The sequence below is a fragment of the Rissa tridactyla genome, chromosome 7 (genome assembly GCF_028500815.1).
Source record: "Rissa tridactyla isolate bRisTri1 chromosome 7, bRisTri1.patW.cur.20221130, whole genome shotgun sequence".
NCBI lineage: Eukaryota > Metazoa > Chordata > Aves > Charadriiformes > Laridae > Rissa > Rissa tridactyla.
This window is the reverse complement of record NC_071472.1, coordinates 36899385-36912707: the sequence shown is the minus strand read 5'-3', so window position 1 is coordinate 36912707 and position 13323 is coordinate 36899385. Positions and strand designations below refer to the sequence as shown.

Sequence of the window (13323 nt, the reverse complement as noted above, 5' to 3'; positions counted from 1 at the left end):
GTCTTTGCTCAGACCAGGTTAAACAGTATGCACAGTGCAACCAGATGGTTTCCTAGGTGAAAGGGTAATGGCAACTTCTTTCTGGTCAAAGAAAGCACTGAAATGGGGAAGAACTGAAACTAGCACCTAACTAGTCTAGTGCATCCAGCAGCTGCCTTATCTTGGCATATCAATGAGGCTGAAGGTGGAGGAGGGACTGCCATAAATGAAGCTGAAGGAAGAGGAACAAGGAAAGAAAATGGGTAGGTGTAATTGCAGAAAAATGAGTCACCAGTGTATCTATAAATAAATTCTCCGTATGAAGAGGAGGAGAGGATCGGTGCTAGGGAACAAGCCTGAAAAGGAGATAGGATAGGCTGAAGTGGGGAGTACTAAAATGCAAATAAGTCTTCATAGAAGTATTTGACATCTATTCCAGTATCTTTCACACCATCTTGATTTCAACATAATGATCCTGAAAGCTACAAGCTGAATTTGCAATAGATCTGAATTCCAATAAGATACTGTCAGAAGGTGACCAAATTAAGTGTCACTGACTCAATGGAATCCCTTACAAGAGTAACAGCTGGAATAGTGGCTGCCTCTTGTCTCCACGGCCCATTGAAGTTTCTCACCTGAGCTGCTTAGGGTCCTTGAGGGAGGCTTTCTTTAAGTTAAAACAAAACAAAAAAAACAACTCCCAGAGGTCCAATGTACCAGTTCCCTTTCAATAGATGAAGACACCCATCACTTACTCTCTGAGATACCAAAGCATTTGTTTGTCTGCAGCAAACAATGGTTCTGGACGAGCTTTGATTAAAATATGAGCATCTAGCTAAATCATCACAGGAAAGCTACTTAAGGACAGACATATCATTCTCTTACTGGTCTGTTAACAGAGGCTTCAGAATGCATCTTTACTTGAATTCAGCACTACCAAGATACCATCCAGCTTTGTTCCTGTCATCTATCATCTCACCCACTTGCTGCACGCCCATTTAAAGTTTCAGGAGCTAGTGTCTGCATCCCAGCCTGACCAGTAGATCTGGACAAGGTGTCTTATAATTCCTAGCCTCTGCAGTGTCCTTCACAATACACTGGAATTCATTCAGTAACAGTGAAGGCTAGTAAATAATGAAGTATCAGTGCTCAGAAGGTGCACTGTCCTGCCAAAGAAAGCTGTCAGAAAGCATTGTGTGAAAGCCAAGTCAAACATCAGATGCTTTTCAGGTTTTGACCCTGCATGTTTACTTCATCCAATTAGAAGTGGTACTTCTGTCACTCAGATCAAAGCTTTATGGCTCATGTAAACCCTGAAAACAAAGTAATGCTATAAAGTAAAAGATTTAAAAAAATATTTTACTACGAATTCAAAAAGTGTGTTAGTACTCTGGCTTTCTACCTATTTGTAACTGGATTCAAAATATGATTTAAATCATAAAGCCATTCTCAAGTAGAATTTTAACAACTTTACATTTTTCTTACTCGTGCAAACCACTTCAGTATCAGATGTGTGAAAGCCTGCCAATCAGGCATGTTTTGAAAGTAAAAATCGGAAGTACTGTAAATTGAACAGAACAGGATACCTAGGATAGCATGGCTCACAGCATACTTGGATTATAGCAGAACTAGTGTTCCGTTTTATTAATGCTAAAAGGTATCCGTACATCCAAGGTGTACCTCCAAGTTAGGGTATTTGTATTAGACTTTCAGTTAGGGCTTATTCCATAAGCTTATTAATATATCATAATAAATATACAGGGAAACAAAAAAAATAAGCATACACATTGCTGTTACTGAATCCTTTAAAACTTCTATATTTATCATTTGAATGTGCTGTTGTTCCTGTACCTGGACACTAAAGTAAAACCTTGGTTTCACAAAGTGACAGGAAACATGCAGGGGCATACTCTTGGTACTGTGACACTACTGATGAGGAAAATTACTTGCTTCACACAAGTCAGCAAACTGCTATCAAGGATAATGTCTGATAATCTCAGACTGTTGTGGTTTTGTTATGTGTTCCCTGCTCTAACCAGTTCTTTGAACTCTGCTCCTCTGAGCAATGTGAGAGCAGGCTCGGAGTGTGGGTGTTGTAAGTTGCTCAACTGCCAGGGTGCAAATGACCATTCTTCCTCCAGCTACAATTAAGTTTAACTACAATTCTGCTTCCCCAGTAAAACAAAACCTCCAGTTTAACTGGCAAGCATTTCCTGGAGAAATTTATATTCCTGGAAAAATTTATACCTGAATCCCTTTTTAACACACACACACCTGCCCCAAATGCATTTTCCTTCTTTGGTTTTATGGATCTTTTGCAGAAGAAATTAAGTATCCAATCCTACAAATTTACTTAATCCTACTGGCTTAGCACAAAATGTGTGCTGTTAGAGACTTGTCTGAAATTTACATACTTGTTCACACTAATAAGCTTTGTACCTGCTAGAAAATATTAGTGGTGGGTTTTTACCACAAATTTCTGGGTGGACAGAAGCCACTCATATTCACACAGTCTCATCTCTTGAACAGATAATTGTTTGGGAACTTCTGGCAGCTCCAAGGACAGTCTTTCATTTACTAATCATATGAAAGAAAAAGGCTGCTATAAAGTCCTACTAAAGATATGAAATAAAATTAAAAAAAACAAACCTGAAGAAGCAACAAAAGATCTTTATTTTTGTTCAGGAATTAAAAAAAAAAAAATCAGTTGCACAAAATCATAACTTTGAAGTAGATGACAGTTTTCAGTTCTAAACTAAAAATATGAAACAAATGTATCCCCCTAAAAAGAAGGAACAAGAACTTTTTTTTAAATAGGGGAGATCTGAGTTAGAAGGCTGCAGATGGAGGAAGCAAGTCAAGCCGGATCTGGGTAACTAGAGCAAATGTGGCAGAACAAATTATCTAGTTAACATATTTCAGTAATGAAGTGTTTCCACACTCCTTGCACCTTTTCTAGTAGAAACTGTATTTTGAAAAAAGCACCCCTTAAGGGTTATAAGCCATTTTTAAAAGTTCCACTAGGTCTGATTATGTTTTAAAGTGCCATAAAATTGCATGAAATTAACTTAGGAAAAGCTGTAAATAATTCTTGATTGTTTTCAACCTCCACTGAAACTAATCAATATAATATGCCTGCAGAATTCTATTAAACTTTATAAAATCTAGAAATAAAATACTGCCTCGTAACTCAATACTATAAAGAAATATGAGCCACTAAAAGTGACTGCTATTAACATGCTATCAAACTGTTTCAATAGACCTTAATATTACTGCTTACCCTGCCATCTATAACATAGGGAAAAAGTGAAGAACTGAATCATACAGCCTTTACAGTTTGGGGGAAAACCATGATGGTAGCCTGTGGTAGAACTCAGGTCTACAAACATAAAATTATTCTTCTGGCACTAGCTCACTTGACTACTTTATTCAGTGAAACCTGAATACTAGTTGCGAAAAAAAATTGGCTTTCCCTTTCATTCAATTTTGTTTTGTAATACATACGCTGAACTTCTTGCAATGTCCTAGGCGTACTGGTTGGCACAAGGATAACTTTAAAACTTCCTTTCTCAAAAACTGTTTGAGAGTTCCAGTGACACAATGTTAAATCTTTAACCAAAAACTAAAACCAAAAATGTGTCTGTGTTATCTGGGACAGGATGCCTAATGTTAGTGATACTACATTATAAGATTATATTCCTTCTGCTCAAATGAAAGTCCAAAGATGATGGATGTTTTCTTTTATTGAAAGAGCAGGATTTCTTCTGTCATCTGTTACCAAAGTTAAAACAAAGCTTTGTTGGACAAATGCTTGTGTGCTATCCAATTTTAAGTAATATTTGAAGAGCTCCAAGACAAACCTTTACAAGGCACCAGAATACAGATACTTCAAAGGAAAAAGAGAAAATACACACATTACTTGTAAATGAATGTAAGTGGCTTCTTGCTTCTGAGGCTGAAGTGTGTAATATTGCTGTACATTTTTTTGAGTAGTGACTGTATCCAACACTCAGAAATGCATTAAAAGGATCAAAAAATACTTTGTGATGACAAGTTGCTTGCTGCTTACCCAAATGAGATATCTAGTATGGAAGAAAACGAGCAACACTGTTCTGGCACTGTTTTATTTCAACCCTTGGCACTGAATGAGAAGCTATAAAAGGAACCTTTGTCACCAACAATCCCCTGATCATGGGGAGGGGAAAAGGGAAAGAGTTCTTGTTTTTTTTACTAGATTACAATTTCATGCAACATATGATGGTATTCACATTGTATGCTTTTACAGAGGAATATTCTTGTCTGAGTGGAACTACTGGCAATCCCACAAGACTGTCCAATGTCGTATTGGTGTTATGTAGTATTAGTTATGTTAATAAGGTGACTAAAGTCTGCCCCGTGAAAAGAAAGTAGAGATCCAGACTTAACAATGTCGGAGCAACTGACATAATCTAGCTGGACTTGTGCAAAGCATTTGACACTGTCCCACACAACATACTTGTGTCTAAATCAGAGACGTGAATTTGATGGATGGACCACTCAGTGGATAAGGAATTGTCTGGATGGCCACACTCAAAGAGTCAATGGCTTAATGTCCAAGTGGCGAGCAGTGATCAGTGGTGTTCCTCAGGGGTTGGTACTGGGACCGGTGCTGTTTAACGTCTTTGTTGGTGACATGGATGGTGGGATTGAGTGCACCCTCAGCAAGTGTGCTGATGACACCAAGTTCTATGGTGCTGTTGACATGCTGGAGGGAAGGGATGCCATCCAGAAGAACCTGGAGAGGCTTGAAAAGTGGGCCTGTACAAACCTCATGAAATTCAACAAGGCCAAATGCAAGGTCTTCCACATGGGTCAGAACAATCCCAAGCACAAATACAGGCTGGGCAGAGAATGGATTAAGAGCAGCCCTGAGGAAAAGGACTTGGGGGTGTTGGTGGATGAGAAACTCAACATGAGCTGGTAATGTGCGCTTGCATCCCAGAAACCCAACCACATCCTAGGCTGCATCAAAAGACGTGTGGCCAGCAGGGTGAAGGAGGTGATTCTGCACCTCTACTCCACTCTGGTGAGACCCCACCTGGAGTACTGTGTGCAGCTCTGGAGTCCTCTACACAAGAAAGACATGGACCTGTTGGAAGGTGTCCAGCGAAGGGCCACGAAGATGATCAGAGGGCTGGAGCACCTCTGCTATGAGGACAGGCTGAGAGAGTTGGGGTTGTGCAGCCTGGAAAAGAGAAGGCTCCGGGGAGACCTTATAGCGGCCTTCTAGTTCCTAAAGGGGGCCTACAGGAAAGGTGGGGAGGGACTCTTTATCAGTAAGTGGAGCAATAGGATGAGGGGCATCAGTTTTAAACTGAAAGAGGGGGGATTTAGATTAGATATTAGGGAGAAATTCTTTACTGTGAGGGTGGTGAGGCACTGGAACAGGTTGCCCAGAGAAGTTGTCAATGCCCCATCCCTGGAAGTGTTCAAGGCCGGGTTGCACGGGGCTTGAAGTAACCTGGTCTAGTGGGAAGTGTCCCTGCCCATGGCAGGGGGGCTGGAACTAGATGATCTTTAAGGTCCCTTCCAACTCTAACTATTCTATAATTAAATAGCTAACAAAAATAACACAAAGACATTACCTCTAGCTGCTTAATGGCAAAAGGAGAACCATCTTGCTTTAATTTTTTAACAATTTCTTCCATGCTATTTGCTGAAAAAAGACTAAAAGGAAAAAAAGTAGTTAAGAAATGAATGAACTGCTTTAGCCTTCCTCTTCCCTATCAAGTGCTAGTAACACAGAAATTAGAAACAGAGCGTAACCCTCTGATTTGGCTTTTCTTAGCAATGCGTTCCCTGTTCAGTTTTAAGTAACTCAGTTGACAGGCATCTCCTCTTCCTTTACAGATCTCCAGCATTTCAATAAACTTCACTTACAAACTCTGATATTTATCCAGAAACTTTAGTTACTACCATCGGTCTTATCTGTGTTTTTATAATACATCAAATGTTTAGCTATCAGTTCTGTTCTATTGGTTTGGTGTCAACATCTCTAAACTTTCTTATTGCCGTACTTCTTCAAAAGTTTTAGGTGCTTCTTATCACTCTTATTCTTCCCTTTCTGACACACAGAAGTTCCAAACAATCAAAGAAATGGCCTTATATCAATGAGTATAAATGTGCTATGTAACATTTCCTGTCCAACTGAACGATTACTCTCAGAAATCCCCATCCAGTTTCTATAAAAAATGTTTTTTCATGTGCCATAGGGTAGTTTAATATAATGGTCTATGAATTAGGCAAATATGCTCAAGTATTCAATATACTGATGAGTGAAATATTTACTGAGCTTCAGATAAAGCTCCCTAAAGACAAAAAAGTTTAAATTACTACCTTGAATGTAATTTCTATCACCTTATCTGGGGAACACTGATACTGTTACTGGATTTAACTTCATGTTCTCTATCCAAGAGAATAAAAAAAAAAAAAAAGATTACTGAATACCTGTTAATCTTCTCCATATGTTCATCAAGTACAAACTCCTTTTCTTGATCAATTTTGCTCTATTTAAAAAAAAATTACATATTTTACTTGGGTTTTTAGAGTGAAAAACTTATCAGTACTGAAAAATTCCAATGACTTGTGTTACAGAAATATCATATCATAAAAGAACATTAATATTCATAGGACACTGAAATTTTTAATGAGTTACAGTTTTGTTTTACAAAACATTACTGTATTTTTTACAGTAATGTTTTGTTTTTTTAAAAAAGTTTGGTTTTCTTAAAAAGCAAACAAACACGTATATACATTTTTTTTTAAATGATGAAACAAAAAAATGCATTTCTCTTCTTTATCTTTTCTCTGTTGTTTTACAAAATTTTATTTAGAAAACTGTAGTGTGAAAAATATGCTGGCCTTATGTGGAAAGGCTGTCAAATGTTTCAGATTTCCTGCGGTTTAGGATATAAGCAGATGTTTTGGTAACAGCAGCTGACGCTGGGAAAGGTTCCCTTCAGCTCTGATACGTAAAAATACACAGCTTCCTTTTCCTTTCCATGCCATCTTGTAAAGCAGTATACTGCAACATATAATCACTCCTATTTCATAGCTTTCTATTTTGTCAAAATAATCAGTACTACTATGTAAACTGGCTTATCCCATTTATTTTTCTAATTAATCTTTATATATGAACTTAGTCATTCCAAAACACAAATAAAAAGAGTAGACACTGCTCATTTTAAAGCCAAACAACTGAGGAGTACTACTCAGATTAACTGAATACATTGAATCCTGATTTGACTCCAGAAGTTTCCTTTCTTTTGAAATAAAATTACAACGCACATCAAAACAGCTAAAATAGCCACCGAGTAAACTGACTGTAAAGCCAAAACCTTTTATTTTCATGCCCATGATCATGCTACTGGCTGAAAACTTACTTCCACACATAGAAGAGAGAGTGAGCTGATCACAATTGGAATTTGAGGATTATCCAAAACAAATAAAAAGTGAAGAAAGACTTTTAAATTTTAATTTTGACCACTGTAGGCCTTAGTGCTGCAAATCAGTGCAAAGAGTTTGGAAACCCATTATTTTTAACCATAAAATGAAAGATTAGTAGCATGGATAAAAAATAATTTGGTTTTACGTATATTTAACAATTCTGCTTGATTTCAGTAACTCATCAGATTACCTTCGCATGGTAGGAGTTCAGTAAGTCTGCAATATTTTCTGTTGAAGGAGATTTCAGTGCTATCAGGTCTTTCTCTAAGGCAGGTAGCTATGAAAAATAAGATTTAATGAACAGTAGATCAAACAAAAATGTACTTATTGGATTGTTACTGCTTTGGTAATAGTACTACACAGTATATATGTATATAAACTTTCAGACAGATCTTAAAGAGGTACCAAGTAAACAATAAAAGGAGCCACAGTTCACTTTTTTAGTGTTGAACCATCTGGATTTAATTATGCTTGCAGCAATCAGCAAAGAACTCTGCTTCCCAAGCGGATCCCCAATGCAGTGCTACAGCTGCAGCAGGTAAAGCCAGCCTACAACAGTCTGAGAGGAAAAAGCAGGTGCCTGGCAACCATGCTATGCTCAAAATAGTATCTAACCAGCTCCACAATGACAGTCATGGGTCTTTCCACAGAGAAGGAAAGCAAGTCATTGTTTCTCCTTCACTTATGTCCGTGCGAGTTACTGGAACATTATGAGTCTGACTTTATCAAATATATGAATTTTTACACTTTCTTACAGCAACTGTAAGAAACAAATAGGATATCTCTTAAGGAGATTGAAAAAGACCACGTTAATGGGGTGTTACCTAGATTAAAAACTTCGCAGTTGTATAAATCTCTCATTTCAGGTATTGTTCTCTCAATTGTACAATCCTTCAAACAACTTCAATTATGCTCTGTAAATCATGCCCTTCAACAGTAGAATCATGAAGACAGCAACACTTGCTCCCTATTCCAAGCAAAGCTGTCACTAGCTGGAATGTGTTATAGTGACAGCTTGGGAATATCTTATGATCCCCGTTCACAGTGTACGGCCGGCTAATACAATTGCGCCTCTGCATACACTCAAGTTGGTAAAAGTGTATTGGTGTGCAACACAACTCAAACTTGTCTCAAATGGTTGTAGGCTGCGCCCTTGCTAGCACTGGTTAGCAGCTTACCTTTTCAGATTCTACAAAATGTGTAGCGATGCCAGCTTTCAGTACATCTCTTCCTTTCAGCCTAAATCCTGTTAGTGCAAGGTAATAGCCAATCCTTCCTGATAGTCTTGGCAAGAAATATCCTCCACCTACATCAGGAAAAAGGCCTGTAATAAACAAAACAAAACAAAAAATGTCAAGGGAAAACAACTTGTCCTACTCATGCACGTAACTTACTAGCTATTTCTTCTTGTCTCACTTTCATCTCCCTGACTTAGGCACGGCTCTCTTGCCCGTTTCTCCTTGACTTGGTTTGACATTTCTGTCATCAAAACCCTTCCTAAAAGCAAGCTCTTGAACACCTTCCAAACTGTATCCTTTCCAATGGCACGTAATTTACAAACATATACCAGACAATATGGTATTTTCATTCTATTTGCCAACAACTTGAGATGTTTTTTAGATGCCTGAAGAATCAAGCGTGCTCTCAGCAAAAAACAGAATTGACACCAAGATTTGTGAAATAATCTGTGCAAGCTCAAACTGCATGCTGCTCTTTCTCTGAAATCTTTTATTATGATAAAAATATCAAACAATGAAGAAATGCCTCTTTCACAGCTAAGTTTGAACAAATTTTGGGGCTGAGAATTCATTAATAGATCAACAGTATTGCTAGAGTCTTCCTGAAGGTGGAAGCACAAGATGCTGACTTGGCTCTGACAGGAGTATGACTAACCTGCAATTTAAAAAAATTATAAAACTTCGCAGTTTAGTGACTGGCTTACACCTATATTTTTTAAAAATCTAGAGTCATTTTTAAAAATTCACATCTGTGAATAAAATTTAGAAGACTTATAAAAGTTGTAACTGAAAAATATAACTACTTTTATCAAAGTTTAAGTATTTAAAATCATCACTTTGTCAATATCTATTTATTCTATTATATACATTTATCACCTACAAAATGAATTCAAACACTTTTTGTAACTGTTAACATACTTAAACTTAAGAAAACTTAAGCATAGCTGTATCAATCTCAGAAATCAAAAGGAAAGAAGCAGTGTCCGGTTACTACTTCAAAATAATCCCCAATGGAGCATTCATGAAACTGAGTCTTTTGAAGAAAATTAAAGGTGTGTTGGTGTTTTTTTCACTTTGAGAGAATAAATGAAACATGAAAATAAATGAAAAATAATACAAATGAGCAACAAGAAGCTCAGAAAACACTTGCCAAAGCGCAGATATTAACTGGGAAGACTAAGATGTACATAAAGAGTTTAAATGGGGTTCTGATAGAATGTGGTAATTTTTTACTGACAAGTAATTGCTTTAAATCACATAAGATTCAATGTAGTTTAGAAAGAACCCATTACAGGTATTTTAAGATGTGGGAAATTAGTGGTCCCTGAATATTCCTCCCCCTTGAACGGAATCAAGGGGAGGTTTCTTTCAGATAGCTTCTCTTCAGTGTTTTCCTTTTCTCAATAATCTTGAGTTCATCACTGCCTTATGTTCTCACCCATCTCTCAGCTGCTCCTCTGGTTCCTTCTTGGTCCTCCCTTAGTTCTGCTGCATCTACTACATCACTATAGTTGTAATGTTCTATTCCCATTCCCACTGATGTGTGTGTTGCCATTAATTGATTTATTCCTCATCACACAGGCTACTGAGACATGCAGCTCTTCTCCTAAAATGCTGAATGTCTTCTTGGCACCCTTTAAAAGCTCTAAGCTGTATTAACCCAAATTCATCACTTATCTTCTTTTTCATCTGCACTCACATTCTGAATAGTCCACTCTGCATTTTACCTTCTCAGTTTGAGACATCATAGCTATAATGTTGATGCCAAGACTGTCATTTAGTTTTATGTTTCCATTCATCTGTCTCCACTTGGATATCCTACTACCGCAAAACAATCTCTCATTTCAAAATGAAACTTCTCTTACAAACGCCCTCTGAAGCAAAAAGTCAATTACATTATTCTCCCAGTCCACCAGGACTGCAACAGTAACAAACCTTTTCCTCTTTGCTCTAATGAAAAGACTATGCTGAAGTACCCTTCTCCCCACGCTCCAGTAAGTTTTCAGAGGGAAAGCCATCTTCCTATTGAGCCATATAGGGCCCTTCCACATGGCCATAAACAGGGAAATTAGTTCTAAATAAGCTGTGAAGTTGATTAGCTTAAGTTGATTTAGAGGTGAGTAAAACTAAACTGAATGAAGGTTGCTTTAATTACTAAGGAATTTACAAACAAGATTAGTGAAGGTGTAACTAATCCACTTTACACTTACTTGGTTGCATAAACATAGTCCACTATAGCTTCTACTGTATCCTTTTCAAGGTCCCTGTTTTCTTCTTACAATTTTACTCCTCTTGTTCCTGTTCTACATATTCCTCTTAATTCTCTCAATAATGCTTCCCATATGTTTCTGCTTGCTACTGGGTTTCTCTTAACGTGTTGCATATACTTGATTTTTTTCCCTTTTGATAGCATTTAAGAATTATTTCTCAAATCCCTACTTAAATAAGAGAAGAACTGAACGTCTGCTGCGCTTACGAGGCTAAATGCTGTAATGCTGACTTGCAGTTTATGCTCTGAGACAGATGCAACACGCTTCGCTGTTATCCCGAATTGTGAAACTCTGCAGTTGCCAAGCATAAAATAAAGGTAGCTACCGCATTCCTACCTTATCATGCAGAGGTGGTTGGAGATTTATTATTAAATGACTTATAGAAAGCTAAAAACTTAGAGTGATATACAAGAAACTGTCCACATTGCCTTAAAGCCTACCTCTTAAAATAAGCTTTCATCTTTTGTTCTTGTCACCAGTGGTTTTTCCACACCTTCCTACATCTAAGCTGTTTTCCAGTGCTTTATCTTATCTATGTCAGTTCCAAACTCCTACAAGCTAGAACTGCCTTTATTTCTATTTGCAAAGTGGCATATCTATCTATAGCCTTTATTTATGGTTGTGTATAAATGCAGAACAATTGTGTGAGAATGTAGCAGCTGAATGAACGCTTTGTTTTCATTGCTCAGAAAAGGTGTTACGCCTACTGAAATAAGTGAACATATGAAAAATCAATTAATACAGTATCTAGACAGCTAGACATTTTAAACATACACCACAGAGATCAGAACAGCTAAGCCCTTAAATCCAGATTTCAGTGGTTTTACTTCTAATTGATCCTAAAAGGGTTTTAATTACTTTCTCTCCTAAGCAAGTTATAAGATTTTCGTTTACATGTCTTCACAGTCTATTTTTGTTTAAATAATTCCTTCCCAACACAAGAAATGTATGTAAAGTACAAAATTTTTAATACAAGACTACTCATATCTTTACCTTTAAAGAAGAAAGCGAAGCAGGTATCTTTCTTATTAGAATGATTTTATACGCCAAAGAACTTCTCCGCTTAGTTTTTTAAAAAAATAAATGTTTTCTTCAAATAGTTTTATTGTACAACAACTGATTATGAACTTCAGGAGCTTAGCAAATCCATGTTGTATTAATGCTTGAGCTATTTCATTTACTCACTTTTCCTTCATCAGAGAAAAATATTTGGAGAGCTGCAATAGTTTTTGGTTTTCTCCTTCTAAACTTACTTGTTCAGAAAAATTACATGACATTTATCAGCTAGCAGGAATTGTTCTAATATTTTTTTTCAGGAGTTAAAATTATAATCAGCTTGTTTATATTTGGGAGATTTATTATGTTTTATTTGACTTGACACAGCTCATTTAATATTTTAAGAATTTCAGAATAAGTCTTGTGAAATGTTTCATACAGGCTGGATAGCAATAAACAATAGATAGTATGTGTAAGACCCTTTAAAAATATGAAAAATGCTTTTAAGCACTACTAACTGGGGGCATTGCAAAAATCCAAGCATTAGCTAAGTGTGCATTTTAACTTTAGTTGTGATGACATTATTGTACTTTAAATATTCTCAACAAAAGCACAATATTATAACTTTTATTCTCTTTTCAGAACAGAGTCCTGGTTTTTGGTTTTTTTTAATTATCTCTTAGTTTTAACATTACGTTACTGTTTGGAAATTCTTTTAAGAAAATAACGGTCACTACTCCTTACAACTAATTCTTTGAGGTGAAACTAAGATTGAACCTAATAGTGCCATATCTGATGCCATTTAAGCTGTTTAACCACCAGATAAGGTTCTTTATTCTGAACAATGTGTTCAACAGGGCCACATATTACAGAGTAGCCTCATTCTCCTGCTTGAGGACATAAAGATAAGAACAATTGCAATCATCCTTCAGCTGCATTGCCTTGGAAAGATGTAGAAACTAGAAATTTTGCAGGAGAGAAATGCAGGACAGGTTACAGGTTTTGAGCATTCTTCTTAAACATTCCTGATAAGCACGGAGGAGGGACTTGGACATTGATGAAAACATTAATGCAGTATACATGCTAAACAATAATAGGTTCAACGTGGATACCGTGTTGGTGCCAGGATTTTCTTGAAGGGAAACGTGAATGATTTCCCAGTAGGGTTCACTTTAATCTTACTGCTTCTCCTTGAGCCACACCACCATCTTTGTATAGCTCTGAGACACAACATTTTCTTTTGTACATATCAGAGTTGACAAAGAAGCTGTATGATCAAACATTAGAAAACACAAGGTACGTGTTGCTATTAAAAAAATAAAAGACAATGACGCTGTTATCTCCCCTGCACACAG

The 13323-nt window shown here is 36.8% G+C and overlaps 1 protein-coding gene across 2 annotated transcripts in view; it reads right to left on the bottom strand.

The window, feature by feature from the left end:
- The window catches only part of HIBCH (3-hydroxyisobutyryl-CoA hydrolase), a 42086-nt gene that overhangs the window by 8251 nt on the left and 20512 nt on the right, over positions 1-13323 (bottom strand). The window contains exons 8-12 of one of the 2 annotated variants that reach the window (XM_054210318.1): positions 8643-8788; positions 7655-7741; positions 6466-6524; positions 5604-5685; positions 2378-5166 (exon numbers count right to left, since the gene is read on the bottom strand). In XM_054210318.1, the coding sequence (XP_054066293.1) occupies positions 5032-5166; positions 5604-5685; positions 6466-6524; positions 7655-7741; positions 8643-8788 (509 nt within the window). In that variant the 3' untranslated portion in view covers positions 2378-5031. Of the gene's footprint in view, positions 1-2377; positions 5167-5603; positions 5686-6465; positions 6525-7654; positions 7742-8642; positions 8789-13323 lie in introns of those variants that run through there. The other variant, XM_054210317.1, reaches the window with a different exon arrangement.